Source organism: Furipterus horrens, unplaced genomic scaffold (genome assembly GCF_987537825.1).
Source record: "Furipterus horrens unplaced genomic scaffold, mFurHor1.1.pri manual_scaffold_5, whole genome shotgun sequence".
Lineage (NCBI taxonomy): Eukaryota > Metazoa > Chordata > Mammalia > Chiroptera > Furipteridae > Furipterus > Furipterus horrens.
Window position 1 is genome coordinate 189,489,677 of NW_028327175.1, and position 18,682 is coordinate 189,508,358.

Here is an 18,682-nt window from a genome sequence, read left to right on the forward strand (position 1 = left end):
TAGAAAATTATAATCATATAAACCAAATATGATAACGCCTATGGAAGAATCTGAAATAAAGACCCCGTTCGCGAGTCTTCTGAGATGATAATGAATTCATGAATCCTTCACTCACGCTGATGTTGTCTGCAGTGTTTAAAACACAAAACAGCGCCCGGTATTATTGGCAGTGGGTTTTATCTTTATTTTCCAGTTTTCCAACATTAAGGATGTATTACTTGTAGCATCCAGAATTTAAGCATGGGAGAGATGCATCAGATGTTCTTGAGAAAGAATGTTCTGGCCCAGCACAAAGCAGGAGTATGAGCAGCTCGAGTGGAAGAAGCCAGAGGAGACAAGGAAGTCTCCACCTCAGCGCTGGCAGGAAGAGCTGAGACTCTGGCCTGACCAAAAACGGGGCCCAGGAAATGGAGAGAAGATCCTACGTGGCCTGCACAGCGAGGGACCATGATGCTGCCATGGGCCCACGAAGCAACCTCTACAACATGACGCAACACCGCCATCTGGAACTTAAGGAAGGCTAATTCTGCACTCAAGGCCACTTGAGTTATCTGTGTACAGCCATCCCACGGAGGACAGCATAAGCTCTAATTCCTCCCTTTGTACACCCCACAGCTAAAACAAGGCTATACACATGACAGCTCCTCGATATTTGCTGAAGAGTCAAGCATGGGGTCAGAGAGGAAAGGGATATGCAACCACAAACCTAGATGCTGCACTACGGGATAGTTCAAGGAAACAAATTCATGAGCGAAAGAGGTAACCAATCACTTTGGCAGTACTAAATATTCTTTAAAGCATGAGTGCCTACTAATCATCAGGCACTGTGTGAAATGTTTTACTCAATGACCTCAAACCCCACAGCATCCCCTCCTTGCTAATGCCTTACCTATCACTACCTGTGTATTAGGTACTAGAACTAGAAGTGGAACCAAACTATGGCAGATTCCGAAACCTGCAGGGTTTGCGCTGCACCGTGCCGAACCCGAACTGCAGGACGGCAGAGTGTGTCACTCCACTTACTGAAGAGAATGTGCTCGGCCAGGTTGGCGATCAGTCTTCTTCGGAGCGACTCATCTGCTGCATTTCTGGACTCGTTGGTGGACATGTCTGTACCTTCGTCAGCAGCATCATTGGGTCTGAAAAGTTCTCTTAAAAATTAGACTTCTACCATCCTACTCCTTTACAGAGCAAACTATGTGCGCCTAAGGTATAAATGTACTAAATACTCTAAATTACCACATATTCTAAATTTAAACCACAAATAGATTATTTCTATGGGTTCTTTTTCTTCGTGATGTACTCGATTATGTTTAATACACCCTCCTGACCAAAACACATTATTTAGTTATAACTAAATAGTCTATTAGTACATCAATTCTCGAACAAACTGGCTTAAAAAAATGCATAAAGAAAGATAACTCATTTTAAAACATTTATGAAAATTTGACACTTGAACGCATTAAAGGGTTTAATATTCAATTGCCCTAAGTTACAACTCATTTTGAATTATGAAAAATTCACACAGAAAAACTCTTGTACATTGCACTGATGTACAATGCGCTTATATAATCTAAGCTATCACAAAGAATTCAGTTCAACAGCATAAATCAAATAAGAACTCCTACCTGATTTACAAACTCAAATAAATTTTACAATGCAAGTAAGTCAAAAACCTCCCAACTACGAAAGCACATCACTTCAACATCCTTGGTAAGACCCAGAGAAGAAGTTACTAAAGCTGGAAAGTAAAAACAAGAGCATGCGCATTCTTATTAACCTATTTTTCTATGTAATGTTAAAAATAATAGCTCTTTGGAAGTTTAGTTAATATAAAAATTTCAACAAAGCTCACCTTGAGGGTAGTATGGCTGGTAACAAAGCTTGTTCCAGAGAAAGTGGGGCAGACACAGGTTTCTGACTTTGGCTTTCTAAATATTCCTGGGGGGAATAAAACACTTACTCTCATTGTCTCACTTCCTTAAACATATATAAAATATATTTGATATTCAAAAAGTAAAAAAGGAGTTGTTTTATAAAATTAGCCATGCTCTGTCATTTTTCTGGACTTTGGAACTGTCTTCAGAAGTCCAGAATAACTCATAGAATGTTATCAAGCACAGAATCTAAGAACTGAAAATACAAAGAACGGGATGATGCTTGAGCAAAATCATTTATAAGTTAAAGGAGAAATATTAATTTTCCTCACACCTCTGAGAATTTATGTGACAGTCCCAATATTCTTATTAGAGATAACTGATACGACTATGCTTTTGAAAGGAAACCTGACAACTTGAGGGTCACATAACATTCAAAAGAACCTCAACCCCAAAGCAAATCATAAGAAGAGAGGGATGTTGTGCAATAGTTTAAAAACTGGTAAGAAATGCCGAGGTTCCTAAAAGCTGAGAGCACGTAAGGCCAGAAAGCGTCTAGCACAGCAATTAGAATCTTGTAAAATACGACCAGGAAATGAAACAGAAGGAGAAGAGGACCTCTACCCATTCTTCTCTTTCTCTTTAACCAACTCAAAAATCTTAGGAATTTAAAACGGCCAGGACCTCAGGGACCCACCAGTCCCAGGCCGCTCCACAAGGATGGCCCCATCCCTCAGAATACGTGAGCCCTGGATTCCACTCGGTAGGTTAGAACATCATCCTATGCTGTCATTTGTACCCAGCTCTTAGGGGTCATGTTTTGATAAATTTCCCCTAAAGGCAATTTAGAAACACGATATAAAATACTGATATTTATTATAAAACAACATGCAAAATTCTCATGAATTTTTAAAAAGCAGCAATAAATGTTGAACCCAAAATCTCCCAAAGATAGATATTTACAGTCCTTGGTTAACAGGTGTACTTAGACAGAAAAACTTAGGAAAGGCCAGTCTGGACGTAGTCCTCGTTTTACACGAGAAGAGGCTGAGGTGACAGAAGTAGGACTGGAGGCAGGACAAGAGCCCAGACCTCTGACACCGACCTACACCAACACTTCAGAACAGCTTCATTCCGACAGACACCCACCTTTAAGGAAAAGGGTTGTGCAAAATCCACTCTGACACACCCATAGTTCTTCCGCAACATCCTGATAACTCCTCTAGCTATGCTCCAAAGGCTTTCATTCTTCTTAGGTTTCCCCTAAATTCCAATTTTGAAAGAATAACATGGTAAGAAATAAAGCTCACACATATGCAAATGTTCTGTTATGCAAAGAATAGAGTTTTTTGTTTGTTTTTGTTTTTACGGAAACAAGAGGTTCGTATTGAAAAAAAACATTGAATGAACAAAGAAAATAAGTATTCATTGGCGGAGATCTGTCAGAAAATATTTAGCATTCAAAGATTCTAAAAGATGTCATCATGTCATTGGGAGAGTAATCTGATCAACAAAAAACAAATCATTTAACACTCATTCAGTACACTATTTGTATCATTCACAAAAATACAACTGCAAGCTAAGGGTAGAGATAAAAATGACATAGGCTGAAAACCACGTGCATTCTGTAGTTCTCAAATAAAACTAAGATGTCGAAGAGGTCGCTTATCTAAGGTCTGATAATCACCAGAGTCCAAATACTTAACATTCAACAGCTGAGTGTCAAATCTAGTGCCACGGTGACCGTTAAGCTAATTATTCATTAGGTGAGCATTTACAGAATGTTTAATATACAGAAGGCACAATGACAGCCATATATAATGGACACAGGACTCAGATATGACCCCTTGCGACTGTCAGGTGAGTGAAATACACATTCAGAACAGACACCTAACAAATACGAGGAGGAATCTCCTAAGAGAGAGACAGATAATAATGCAGGCCTATCACTTACTTAACTTCTAAAGCCTCCCATTATCAAGTGTCCTTGAGCTTCTGCCATGTTTTGGGCAGTAGTCTCGAAATGAGTACCCTGCCCAAGACTTCCACACTAAGCAAGAACAAAACGGAACGCCCTCTGGAACTCTCACAATGCCCGCAGGAATGGTGAAGCAGTAAAAGCATCCTGGACAACTGTCTGGCAGTATTTACCAAAGCTGAACACACATATACTTTACGATACAGCCATTCCAGTCCTAGGTACATGCCCAACAGAATGCATGCATATGGTCATCAAGAGAAATGTGCAAAAGTGATCGCAGTCAAAAACTAGAAACCAAACTGGTTTTCTACAGTAGAGTAGATAAGCTATGGTCTATTCATACCTTGGAATACTAGGCAGCTACAAGGAAAACAAGCTCTGAGTAAATGCAGCCACAGGGGTGAACTGCAGAAACACCAGCTTGAACAAAGAAAACTAGGTGCAAAAAGACCACACACTACAAAATGCTATTTATATGAGGATCAAAACTAAGCAAAACTACCCTATTCCTTAAGAAGTCAAGAGAAGTGTTCACCCTTGAGGGGACAACAATGGACGGGGCACAACGGGGGCTCCAAGAGTCCTGATAATATTTTCCTGAGTTCAGTGCTGGTTACATGAGTGTGTTCACTTTGTGAAAATTCAAGTTAGGTGCTTACGATCTGTGCATTCATTCTTCTATAACTATTATACTTATTTCAATAAAAAGTTTACAAAAAACAGCACTGCCGTTTCTCAAATTCATTCCTAGTTGCGTTGTCGACATGGTCCCACTGGGGTTAGCTTAAAATCTGCACACAAATGGTAAGCCCCGGGGAAAACAAACCCCATAAAGCCCCGACAGTAGAGTAGGCAACTCAGGGCCAAGTGCTCTTCCATGGCCCAACCCCATGACCAAGGCCCAATCCCATGACCAAGGCCAACACTGATACAGCTAAACACATCACTTCCCCAGGTGCAGGTAAGCACTACATCAGCACTGCCAATCAGCTGACATGGGGGATTGGAAGCTGGTCACCAAACCCACCCTGCCCTGTTTCCTACAATGCTTTACAACCAGGTGGTACCAACAGCATTCCTAGTTCATTCTAAAAGCAACAGACTTGAAAGCAAAGATTTTGGAAAGGAAGTCCTCTTACCAGCTGTTCGCCATTGTAGTGACCTTCAATAATACGATCATAGGAGATTCCAACAGGAATTATCAAGATGTCTGGGATGGTATTGGTAGATACAGTGTCTACCACAACTGAGAGAAGTCCCGCCCGAGCGCAGGAGGTTTTTCCACTCCGAGAGCGTGTGCCTTCCAGAAAAATCTCCAAGAACTGCTGCTGTCGCAGTAGTTCAACTATATGCTGGGATATCAGGAGAAAGGAAAATATGAATTCAGGGTCACCCAACTTAGGAAAGGGTCAGCAAAGTTAAATCTTAAGAAAAAAAAAACTATATAATTTCACTACTGACAATATTTTACTTACATAAATAATAATGAGATAGCTCCTCTAATGCTATATTTTGGTGATTAAAAAAAAATAACAATCAAACCCATACCCAAGTAATAATCAATCAAATAATCCCTCAGACAACAGTGTTTTTAAATTTCAATCAAGTCTCTTCTTCCTTCTACTGTGATAACTATCATAACGGCTAAAGGATAATTAGAGATGATACATACCCCATGGAGCAGAGCTCTATAGAGAACATCCTTCCGTCCATCTGGCGTTTCATCCAGCCTCCGTCGTATGAAAAAGCCCCCAAGCTTATGGATCAAGGTACTATAAATTCAAAATGCATTAAATACTTACAAAGAAAATGGAAAAGGAATGCTCACATTTCAAGTTACTTCAAAACATTTGTCATGTGAATATAAACCACATGTGATGTTGGAGCTGCTGACTGAGAACGTGGACATTTTTCCATTGTTCTTTTACTGACGTTACAGTTATTCATCAGTTTTTAGAATATCACTCCATATACCGAGACTTTCTTATATCCATTCCAAGCCAAGAGAAGCCTATCTGATATACCACCCTGCAAACTCGATGCTATAGAGTTTAAGTGGATTGTGAAAGACTGCTAAATTTTAAAGTCCTGTCCAGGATCTCAAGACAGTGACCATTAAGACATCCCAAAATTTGCCTATGGCACATTTACTACAAAACAAATGTAATTTTACAAAAGCTACTTTGGAGAAATTTTCTCAAATGAGTATTGCTCAGAGAGCCTCTGTGAGACCAGGATAACTTTATCAAACTGAAACCAAGCATGACCATCTTTTCAAAACATGAAACAAGAATCTGCTTCAGGCACCAACACCTGGGAATAAAACAGTTTCTCTCACAGCCCCAGGTCTGTTTCTATGATACCGATGGATTATTTGATATGAACTTGACATTTTCTCGTACTTAAGTCAACCTCTCCAAGTTCAAAGGCTTCTCCTATTCTTTCCAAATAGTGATATTAACGTAAATATACACGTAAATATATATGTGCATATGCTTGTTATCTTCTACAGTCAGTATAAAAAGGCAACAGTAAGATGTTTCTAGAGCTTAATATCACTCTTTGAGAGTAAAACTCTGCAAAATAAGTTCATAAGGAATGAGGTGAGCCACCCACAAAAATAACCCGCCCTGAAGAGTGGTCTGTGAATGTGTAGACTGGCACGTGACAAAAGAAGGGTGCTAACAGGCCAGGTTATCTACAGTCTGTCGCGCCTGAAGGAATGACGGGCTAAACAATAACTGGCAGAGTCATATGACAAAGACAGCTGAGTTATGGAAAATTATCAGTGTTTAGCGAGTCCTTCCAAGAGGCCCAGGTTGAGAACCTGGAGAGACTGAGTACGTGAGCTCTTCTGATTACAAAAGAGGCAAACTGCTACGGGGCAGAATCTCCAGGCTTGGCCCCAAATCTAAACCTACCAGGAACTCTCTGATAGCCTTCTAGTTCAGCTCCGCGGGTTCCTCAGTACTGGGAAGAAGTGCCATAGATATTACGCCCTGGAAAAGCACGTCTGCCCTGTGGGGCCACGTGACACCGGATGACAGCTCGCTGTTTGTCTATATTCCCCGTTAGATTGTGAGCTATCTGAAGGCTAGGTGTATGGCTCGTGTTCCCTCTTGTCTACAGCACAGCTGAGTGAGTATCAGCGCCTCGTGAATGGACGGCTTCTCGTCCGTTGTTTCTGTGAGCCTGGTTAGCCACAGAACTTTGAACTATGCGATTAGGAAAAAGCTCCCTGGACTGTGAGGCTGAGGAGCGGGCGTCACAGCTTGCAAAGGTAATGACTGCCACTCTGTGAGGCCCTGCCTGCACAACCTGCCAGCCCACTTCCCTTCCAGTCACTCCACATTCATCCTCTTAACCCTACTACTCACAGAGCTGATTTTATCGGTGCTTTACGCTTTGCAGTTTGAAACTGCAACTTCTCTAACCAGCTAAACTTACTCCTCACCAGTCCCCCATTGGTGATCAGGTGCACCACACGCCCAGGTCCCTGATGGTAACCACCTGGAACTGTTCCTCCCTCTTCTCCCCATCTCCCCCTCTCCCCCTCTTGAGCCCTGCATCTGGACTAGCATTTGCTCTTGTAAATTCAACTTACTAAACACTTTTCCAATAAACGCCCACCTCTCCAATAGCACTGCTATGCTTTTAATTTAAGCTTTCGTTGCCTTTTGCTTGAACTATTGCAATAGTCAGCATTGTTCTAACTCCCTCTAATCCAGAATGACTTCTCAAAATGCAAATCTGAGTGTGTTGTTTCTGCGTACAGGATACACTCTAAACTCAAGGCTTAGAAACTGTTTCGATCTAGTCCTCGCTGCCTACAGTCGCCACCTCCAGCCTCCACCCTTCCCCATGCGCCCAGCACTCCAACCGGGCTGAATCGTCGGCGGTAGCCTAAGCAAACCAGGCTGTTCAATCTCTCTGCTTCTTCACATACTGTTTCCTCTGAATGGAAAACCTCTAAAATATTCAATACACAGCTTCCTGTTATATTGTAGTTGTTGCAGGTTTCTAGCTCTTCTAAGTTACAAGATGGACGTTAACAGGTATGGACCTTCTTACTCACCTTTATAGCATCAATACCACCCCATCTCCTCACCCCCACCACCCTACTGTCAAGCCTGATACAGTAACTTGATATCTTGTCTTTCTGATTACCTTTTAACCATTTGGTAGATATTGCCCATAAGGTCTAAGGGACTCAACGGTTGACACACAAAATTAATGGTGATAGTCTTAATGCCTTTTCGTACTTTTCAAATTTTTCACAATGAACATGCATTACTTTTAAAATGAAAATAAAAACATTTAACATCTTTACAATATGTCAAAAGGTATAATTAAAAAACACTGAAGTTCAGAATATAATTGTTTCTATAAATTCAATTACAAAAGAAGTTGCTCTTACCTGAAGATGGGGATGTTGAGATTATTGCCTGAAGCAATGTATGGCGCTTTGATGTTGTGGCAGAAGAGAATGAAAGTGAGCAGCAGATAGTCAATATGGGAGCGATGAACTGGTAGAAACATAAGTGGTAGATTCATCTAGGAAAAGGAAAAATACCAAATTTATAATTCAAATGTAAAGTTCAATCACACTTTGCAATTTCATATTTGGTTAATCACTCAAACACTGGCTAACCAGTGACTCAATCTTTAAAAACATTTCCCAGTAACATGAATTCTTTCAATTTAATATTTATCTAGCTAAACACAAGTACCAAAAAAAAAAAAAAAGAAGGAAGGAGAGAGTAATCAAGCATTCAAGTTGAGCCTACATCTCTGAGAGGCAGCTTAGGTTTTGGAGTTAAGACTGGTTTGGTTCGAAATCCTGGGCAAGTCACTTATTAGCCGTTGTGGGCAACGGCTCCTCATGGTTTAGGGAATTGTGGCCCCGGCCTGAGCATGACCTGCCGCTGGCATCCCGGCCATGCTTGTCTTTAAGTCTCAACATAAGGCTGCGTGCGGAACATGACTGACAACCACTCAGAGGGTTGCCATGGGAATTAAGATTTGAAAAATGCTTATTATGCTTTAGAACTTGCTCTGCTTTCTTTATCTGTAGTATAACATAAACAGTCTCTAGATAGGAATGTATGAAACCTTGCACCTAATGCGTGTGGCGCCAAGATGTGTGATAGACCTTGACGCAGACTGGCCACTGTACCCTCTATACTAGTACATGTAATCTGTTACTGTCAACTGTAACCCTAATGCCTCCAAACTATTGATGATTCATGAATCTTGACCTTGTATCTCTTATGTGTATCCTCCTCAATAAAGGCATGAGGGAGGAAGGTCTAATCGCTATTCTCCACTAGAGAGGAAGCCACCTTCCTTCCCCCAGACATAATAGTGTCCTGGGTAAAAGTTTGTTCCACCGTGGTCACAATGCCTCTGCTGGACAGAGCAGCTTCCAACCGAGCCTAGGGTGTGAGGCACCTCTGCCTAAAGCCGTGACTTGTAAACATTTCTTAACCTATCAGAGCCTTTATTTCCTCATTGATAAAGTAGGGATCGTTCTACCTGATTTTCGGAATTGTTGCAAGGTAACTCACTAAAGCCATCTGGCCCATGGCTGGTAGGACTCCCTTTACCCTACTGTCCCTCCTCACATATACGGCTCTCAGATGGGTCTCCACGCACAAGTAGACAAGAGAGCATTTTCAAAGAAATTCTAAAATCACTCTACAAATGTGGAGAAGATGCAATGATAAATTCACATATTTCTTGCCTCGGTTGCAGCTTTAACCATCTCAAGTTGACCCTTGTGAATCTGGATGTTCCAGAAGAAGCTGTTGAACAGTTTTAGCAGCACCCATCCAGTCAGTCTGAAAGCAAAAACAAAAAGAAAAGACATTTAAATGTATGTGCGGCATTTTGATGAATGCTGACTTTGCCCATTTCTTATTAAAAAAACTTGTTGTAAAAAAATAAAATAAAATAAAATAAATGTATGTGCGTATATGTAGTGCTTTCAAGTGACTCTGTGTGCATGTGTATGTATGTGTATGTAACTGAGCTGTGGAATTAAACAGCTAACTTTGCATAGAGACCACTTATACAAGTACCCATTCATGATGGACTGAACTCTTACATTTCACTCGAACAGCACACCGTAGACTTTAGAAGCAAAAGGCCAACTGAATAGTTCGGTGAGCAGAACGACAGAAAACTCCTCCCTTCCAGACCTGGGTAGGTGAAACCTGGCTCACAACTAGTCTAGAGAGTAACTACCAGCAGTAATACAATGAGTGCTATCGATTGACAGAGGCTAAGACACCTTAAAGCCTACCACAGTGCTGCTTGCCATGGAAGTTGAATAAGAACATAAAGAGGAGTTGGGCTCCACATCAGACTGTGTTCAAGCACCTTGGACGCAGAGCGTTGTGTTAGGAAGGGAAAGCCCGATGGTTCAGTCCTGTTAGCGCGACACAGGACAGCTCTTACTGGAAATGCTTTGCCTTGTATTACCTGATCATCGCTGGTGAGACAGTGGCCACCATTTCTTGCAGGATCCTCCTGGCTTTCTTTCTCACTTTATTGATGGCTTTCGATTGCTGCTGAGCCGAACCATCGGGGTTTAATTCAGCAGCCACTTGGGCAATGGCATCTTGCACTCTGATTTGAAAACGGAAAGACAGACAACATCGCTGGTTGTGTGCTACGTTCTGCACTCGGTGTCTCCTAAACTGTAGCTATAAATCACAAAACGAAATGTACCTTCTCTCTAACATGTGGTAGCACGAGAGAATAAGCTCAAGTGAAAAGTCTTTTCCTTGCCTGTCTATGAAATAGTAAGGATATCATATTTCTAAAGCAAGGAACCCCTGAGGGCTCTGAAAGAGCAATTTAGGAATTTAATTCAAATTCCCTGTGTAACTGCTATGTGAATTTCAATGTCCCAGTTACACTGTGAGAGACACGAAGCCGCGCTCTAGCAGAAAAGAGAAAAGGAAGATAATCCATTTAGGCTTATATTTCAGAGGCATCCAAAACCCACTGTCAAAGTAATGTCTAATTTTACTTTTGAAAACCTAATTAGTCCTTTATATCGTGACTCTTTAGAAGACCATATAAAACTCCCTAGGAGGGATGCAAGGGGGACATAAATATTTACATGTGTTTCCTAATCAAACCAATCATTTTTAAAAGGCAGGTCTGAAGATTAAAACAGCACAGACAATAAGCAGTGAGGTAAAAGTGAAGATTCTATCCAGTTTAATAAATCTTCCGCATGACATAGGAAAGAAGGCATGAGGTTAAACCTCCTTAAGTCACTTCTAACATTCTAGTTTCTAGTGAAGGTATCTGGGTAAAACATACTCGAACGTTTTTACCTAGAAAATAGAACATATGACAATCCAAGGGAGTTGCAAATAATTGTGTTTTCTCCTGCTGCTGTTAATATCAGACAACTGTCCAGCAAAACTCCACACAGTGCCTAATTCATTAATATGAAAAGACCAACCCCACAGGGCACCGATCGCCTTAAGTCTATTCTTTGAACAGCATTTATTTCAGTCTGGCCAGGAAGGTTTTCACAAGTTAATTGACACAATTATCACATCTCCATGATCAAATACTCATTCATTCTTTCAGTAAGTATTGGAGTGTTATGTGCCACCATTGTTCAGGCCTTAACAACCACCTCACAGGGCCTGCATTACTAAGCACCTGTCAATGCACCCATCTCTAGCTACCCAAATCCAGTTAGATGTGGAACACGGGTCACACCAATGGGGTGGAACAGAGACCGACCTTCTTCCAGACCCCCCCCCCCCAACCCTGTATCCTAATGCCTAATCTTTGAAATGATTCATTTCCCCGCTCCATCTGTGTTCAAGCCAATCTCTTCCATGTGTAAGCAAGCTCTTCTAAGAGCAAGGGCAGCATCTTATTCTCTTAAAATTCCCAACAATGACTTTCTGGCATAAAAATGTGTGCCTAGATACTCAGTAACTGTTTGACAGAAATACCAACCTCACCTCTCTTTTGGCTAGAAAATAGAAAATGCAATGTCTTAAGCATTCATATTACAGAATACTTAACAGAGAACTCTGGAAATCTGTGCATGTCTGGCTCCTACTTGCCTTTCATGTATTAGAAACCCATTGATTTGTTAACCCATAAAATAGGACTGCTATTCCCACAGGGCCCTGCTCACCAAAACCACCTGCCCTGCCTTTTCTTGGTTTCCCTCCAGAGCTTAACATTTAACTTGGAAACACAAATGCCTCTGGAGACAGAGTTCCAGAAACACTAGAAGTTAAAGAGGAAATTACCTCCTCATTCCCACTCCTATCACCCAATCCCCTCTTTCCCCTTTACAACAGCGTCCCCACCCTTACCGACTGCTGTTCATTACATTTTCTGTCACGTTGGTGGCAAACATGCCTTTATGGACATCTCGCTCTTGAACAAAAAGCACGTAAGAAAGACGCCTTGCAAGCCATCCTCGGTGCCTGCAATGGGAAAATCATTTCACAGAGAAGTGCTTGAGTACACTTAAAACAAGTTGTCCGTAAAAACAAAGCCTCATTTCATCTACTACTGAGACTAGGGTTCTCCTGTAGCAACTTCTCCTTAGGAGTTCAAACAATTTCATTGCCAACTTCTTTCATGTATTCTCAGCTAAAATTTAAACTTGGAATTTGTGTATCAATCCCTGAATAGTGGTATTTTGCCAAGTAATGACCAAAATATAAAAACAAAGAAATAAAAATATCTTTATTAATATAAAAAGAAGGAAATACATGGAAATATATATATATACACATATATATATGTGTGTGTGTGTGTGTATATATATATATATATATATATATATATATATATATATATATATATATATATATCGTCGTCGGCAGCCGTCCGTCTCGAGAGACGATGGTGTAGCTTCTTAAGAGTCTATCTGCACCGCCGAGAATGGCTGTGCAGTCCGCAGTCCGACTCGGGAGTGACACGGTATCTGTCTCCTCCCGTGTTGAATCAACATCTTGTGATGACGCTGGAGTGTCCTCTCCAGTGAAGCTGAAGCTACAGAGCCTGGGCAGGGTGATATGGAGGGTCTGCTGTTGCCCATGCAGCAGACCCCCCCTCTCTTCGCAGCTGAAGGGTCCAAGGGAAAGACGGAGTCAATACAGCTTGGCTTCAGGTGCGCCGCAGGAGTTGCCGGTGTTAACTACAATGTCAAACCGCCTTAGGGACTCTGGCTCCGGATTTTCTGTCGGGGTTTACTCCCTTAGCCTTTCCCCTGAAGAGGTATGCCGCAAGGCAGCGGAGGTTTTTTGGAGTCAGAGTTTTCCTTCTCTGATGTGCCCTGACTGGAAGATCGAACCAGCGACACTTAGCTCGCAGGCCGACGCTCAATCCACTGAGCCAAACCAGCCAGGGGTTATATATATATATATGCTATACAGCTTATAGCTATCGGTATGGGCTATAAAAGATGATTTGGAAGTCTTTTCCTACCATCGAGGGCTAATTGTTTTGTCTGTTATAGTAATTCTTCTGAAATTGTATTGTAGGTTTACAAAGCCAGAAAAGTCCTTGTTTTCTGTTCTTTGTTTTGTTTTTTGTTTTACAGAACACATTCAACAGGACTAAGGGATAGGACATATTCCTACCGGTGACTATGTGTTATCTGGATGAGGGGGGTTGGGGACAGGCATCTCAGAATAATGATGCTACAAACTTTTATTATTATATATGCCACGATTTGATGCCATTTATAATGATTATTTAATGCCTCATTATCACTTCCCCCTTAATGATATTCACATAAACAGATTTCAATTATAAATTCATCAATTCTGAAAAGAACCAAAAAGCCCTGGGGTGAGGAAAAGTAATTTAAGGGAGAACTGTTTATGAATCACATGCTCCTTCATCACGAGCCTTCCTGGCATTCGCTTTTTCTCCCTCTTTTCCTTTGTCTCAATTCTCTGAAAACTTAGCCTAATATGTTAAGTGTCTAATTCTAACCTCTTGCTTCAGTGAAAACTTTCAGAATTATTACTAAAATGTACAAGGTTCAAACTCTCTGTGAAATCCCTTTGCAATTGACTGAAAGCTGTGTGTGTGTGTGTGTGTGTGTGTAAAAATGTTCAGGCTTTGCTTTGCGTAACACACAAAAAAGCTGAAAAGCCAACTCATCTGCACAGGTAGCTTACTACATTGAATAGTTTCACTGTCTTGCCAATATAGCTTTTTTCTTGATTGCCTCCCACTGAGGGCAACAAATGGACCTTTGCCTTTATACATTAAATATGTACTTACATAAAGAGGAGACCCTACGAGACCTCTTTTCTTAGGATCTTAATCATGCCAACCAAGGGAAAGAAAAAAAAAAATCAATGAACCAAAATTTCTCCTATCACCTTTAAACTTAAGGGGGAGAGGGGGGAGGTAGGAAGGAGGAGGGGAAAGGGCAGCAGGCAAATGGGAAAAATTACATCCCTTGACTTCAGCTGTATATTTTTTAAAATTCTTAACTAATAAATATGCAGATACTGTCATGCTCATATGACCTCATCATCAAAATATAAGCAGTCACATCAGAAAGACTTAAAATTTAAGCATTTAATTTCTTGGATCCGTTCTTCATAAAAACTCAAAAGTATTTCTCATCGCCTGAGCTTACTGATTACCTATGCCAGGCATTTACTCTGAGAATTATAAGAACTGGGAGCAGTTTTGGCTGCCGTTCCTCTCATGCCTCAAAGACGTTCGCACAACCTCCCACTCTCCTTCCTTACCCGTAGCCTAGATTCACACATAACAAAGCTTCTTTTCTCTCACTCTGGGCCCAACAACCTATCCCCATTGGCCTGGAATTTGGAAGTAAGGATTCTAAGAAAAGTCTTAAGCTAATCATATATCAAAGAACATTTGCTCATGGAGGAAAATATCTTTTAAAACTCTAGATTAGCTTTACTTTTTAAAGTATAAAATAATTATCATTTTTAAGTATAAACTAGTCATAATAGATCATAAGACATTCAAACCTACACCTGTTCTCAGACAAATCTCTATCACAGTTTAGAATACTTCAGATGTAAAATCAACACATGAGTAAGTTAGAGAAAGCTCTAAGTGATATCTACACTCTCAAGAAAATGTTTATTACTGTATATAATTCCACAATGGTGATAGTAATAGGTCTCTCAGGTGGTTATAGTGTTTCCAAAATTTGGATAAAGCTGCCTGTGTCAGAAGCTCATATTCTATTAACTCTCAAAAACATGAAATTCATCTGAAAGTGAATTCATTATGATGGAGTTTTTCTTTTGAGATGTATTAGAAGTATAAGAAATTTCTTTTTACCTTGTATGTGTTTCGTTGATATAAATAACATTCCGCAAACCCAAAGATGGAATACTGGGGTTGAAAAATTTTTCCTACATAAAACAAAATAAACATACATATAAATAGACAACTGGATTGCTGGTAAAGAGCTTACATTACTAATACTTGATAACTTCCAAAATTCAAACATAAAACTAGGCATTGCTTGAAAAAGTTAGGCACTACTTCAAAAGTCAAAGTGACGAAGAAAAAAGTATGTTTTATTGAGAAGTGCCTTTTAGCCTTTAAAGGAGGTCACAAACTCAAAATTAATCCTTAACACCTTGTGAAGGAAATAGTGCTTCTCCCTTTCCTGCCCCATTCCCTGTCCTCCAACCCCAGAGTTGAAGCTGCAGCGCACTTAAGTCATTGACAGAAATACAGGAGAGTTCAGTGTTGCCAAAAGAGAAAACTATTATGCTAAAAGTAAAATGCGTAAATTGTTTTTTAAACAAAAGCAATAGAAATTAGTGTTTTCTTTCACAGGAGTATCACTATTAATTGTATTTGAAAACTGCCAAGTGAGCATGTATTTCATGTGCATGTAAACGTGGACTTAATTTTTAATGTTCAAGGGAAGTGATTTATGGCTAGTTTCCAGAATATGCCAAGGAGATACTTTGTATCATGGTACTGACACTTTATGTATTAGGCTATAATCAATACTATTGGCTATATGCTCTGTCACTGAAATAAAAGTGATTGCTCTGCAAATAAAGTTTAATGACTAACAGAAGAAGTAATATGTAGTTATTATTAGATTACTAAATCTCCCAATAATCTTGACACATAAGAATTATTATCCCCATTTTAGAGACAGGAAAATTGAGGCTGGCATAAGTTTAAGATTTGATCCTAGATCTTATACCAAGGAGCATGGTCTTCCTATTCCTTTAAAATGATTGTTCCACCTAATGAGATAATGTATGGTTAAAGGTCATCCTCTTTACAGGTAACCTTAAAAGATAATCCAGAAATAACTCTGCTGAAAAGAAAAAGTCTGTAACTTAATCAGTGTGAACAAAAGGCTAACTCTGTACAAATAAATGCTGAGATAATGTATTATCAACAAAAGATGTAAAAATGCTGAGTGAAATCTTTTTAGAGAAAAGGAAATGAGATTTCAGAGAAAGGGTAGAAAATATAAAAACATTACTATAAAAACATTGTCAAACAAATATTATTTAAAACTTGCCATGGAAGAATTTTAAGATCAAGTTCAGCTCCTATATTTAGGCAAAAATCAATTATCTGTTCTATTACTCACCTATCCCTATCCCAAACCACCACCACTACCAAATAATTACCTATACTCTCTCCTGACTTAATAACACAGTAGAGCTAAGGTACTGTTTCAGTCTTTTAAGAATTCAAAATTACAATTAGATGAGGTGCCAAATCCAAAAAATAAAAATAAAAAAAGCCACATCATCTTCCATTTAAATCTTTATTTCTATTGGTCTATTATTTTGAACTGGCTTTACTCCTGGACTAGAAATTTCCATGACCCTTCAATACTACCTAATTCTTGCAACAAGGCACATGTGATTTAAAAGGAACAATATTTAGCCCTGACAGGATAGCTCTGTTGGTTGGAGCATTGTCCCGTACACAGAAAGGCTGAGGGTTCCATTCTTGGGCAGGACACATACCTAGTTTGCAGGTTCAATCCCTGGACTGGGCAGATATGAGGGGCAACTGACTTATGTCCATCTGTCTCTCTGTCTCTCTGTCTCTCTGTCTCTCTGTCTCTCTCTCTCTCTCTCTGTCTCCCCCCCCCCCCAACACACACAATACCTTCCTCTCTCTAAAATCAATAAACATATCCTCGGTTAAGGATTAAAAGTAAAATAAAAACAAAAGGGACAATATTTATATCAACACATAGTTGAGTAGCCCTGAATATGTAACATAAACTGCTTGGATCTTCCACAAATCTCTTCCAGGTTATTAAATCCCTTTATCCCAGACTCAGAACTCTACTTCCTGCCAAGCCAACCCTGAGTAAAACTTTCACACAGCACAGCTACCTACTCACACAGACTATAAGCAACCTCTTTAAACAACAGGCCCTTAAATGCCACAATTTCTATGTCGTGATAACTGACCCATACCAAAGAGAGCTTAACATAGCAGAATTAATAGGTAACTCCACTGCTTTAGGGCACAGCCACATTAGAGTCTACCTTCCTGTGCTAACTTATCCCTCTGGCTACCTGCCATTAGAAACACACCTCTCTCTAATCAACTCTTCTCAAATATCAACACTGACACCCTAATGTGGAAGATTTCGCAAGGCTTGTGTTTTTTTTCACCAAAATATAAACAACAAACCCATACACACTCTCTTTTAAGTCTTCACCTCCATTCTTCACCAACAGAGTCAACGGATACCCTCCCCTCGTCACCCCCAAAACAGAAGCTCTGCAAGACTAGATAGAGCAAAGCCACAGAGCTGAAGGTCAGCATCTAGAAATTACATGAAGTTTCCCATCACCTCTTGGAAAGAATTATCTGAAAGTTAGATCTACTCTCCCCCTAATATCATACCAAAGCTACTAAAGAACCCAAATCTCCTCTGGCATCAACTGTTGGACCAACATTTACTGAACACATGAATGGAAAGAAAAATTGAGTCAACATCTTTACTTGGAATATTTGGTTTACAAATATGGCTCTAAACTCTAAAACCAGAAATTAGAAAAAAAGAATAAAAATAAAAATAAATTCTAAAAATGAATGAAGTCTATTTGGTAATTGCCCAATACCAAATTCACACAAAGTCTGAAATCTATGTCACGTTATTTCACAGGTTTATTAAAGGTCAACAAGCAGTAGCATTCTTACCCAGCTCTGGGGAGTACAAGAATAACAACATCTTCCCACAAATGGCCTTTTCCGGCTCATTAGGCTTTCTTTCCATTTTAAGGTTGCAGATCTGAAGACGGTAGGTCTGAAACCACACTCATCCTAATAAATATTAAGGAAAAAGTGGTCACTAAATGGCTAGGAAATTATACATGTCCACATGATCTCTAAAACTAAGATATTCCATATAAAAGAGAAACTGACGACACATTTTTCTTTGGGCAGTGGCATAATTATGTGTTTCTCAGAGTGATTTTCATTTCAGGTACTCCCTCCGTGGTCAACACTTTGAACAACAGCAAAAGCTGAGCATCTAAGAATAGGAATAACTGGCAAAAACCACTGTACACTCGGAGCAGCATTCAAGGTTTTAAAATAAAAGTTGGAAAGGCTCAAACAGCGTCTCACGATAGCAAGCTGGATAAAATCAGACTCCTGGATCCCTCCCTACGCAAACAGTTAATCCTTCTCTTAAATCACACACTCCAACAAAAGAACTATTTACCAAGGTCTTACACATTGAGCAAGCTGTTATAATACAGCTTAAAATATTTTGCTTTAAATAAAAAACAAGGTACATACACTTACAGAACATTCC

At 39.9% G+C, this 18,682-nt stretch overlaps 1 protein-coding gene across 1 annotated transcript in view; it reads right to left on the reverse strand.

The window, feature by feature from the left end:
• GPAM (glycerol-3-phosphate acyltransferase, mitochondrial) overlaps positions 1 to 18,682 on the reverse strand; it is a 30,285-nt gene that overhangs the window by 10,851 nt on the left and 752 nt on the right. The window contains exons 2-12 of the mRNA XM_090278584.1: positions 18,064 to 18,186; positions 15,196 to 15,269; positions 12,219 to 12,332; positions 10,342 to 10,488; positions 9,602 to 9,698; positions 8,276 to 8,412; positions 5,531 to 5,630; positions 4,998 to 5,210; positions 3,027 to 3,140; positions 1,856 to 1,941; positions 1,024 to 1,139 (exon numbers count right to left, since the gene is read on the reverse strand). Coding sequence (XP_090134710.1) covers positions 1,024 to 1,139; positions 1,856 to 1,941; positions 3,027 to 3,140; positions 4,998 to 5,210; positions 5,531 to 5,630; positions 8,276 to 8,412; positions 9,602 to 9,698; positions 10,342 to 10,488; positions 12,219 to 12,332; positions 15,196 to 15,269; positions 18,064 to 18,186 — 1,321 coding nt within the window. The remainder of the gene's footprint in view (positions 1 to 1,023; positions 1,140 to 1,855; positions 1,942 to 3,026; positions 3,141 to 4,997; positions 5,211 to 5,530; positions 5,631 to 8,275; positions 8,413 to 9,601; positions 9,699 to 10,341; positions 10,489 to 12,218; positions 12,333 to 15,195; positions 15,270 to 18,063; positions 18,187 to 18,682) is intronic.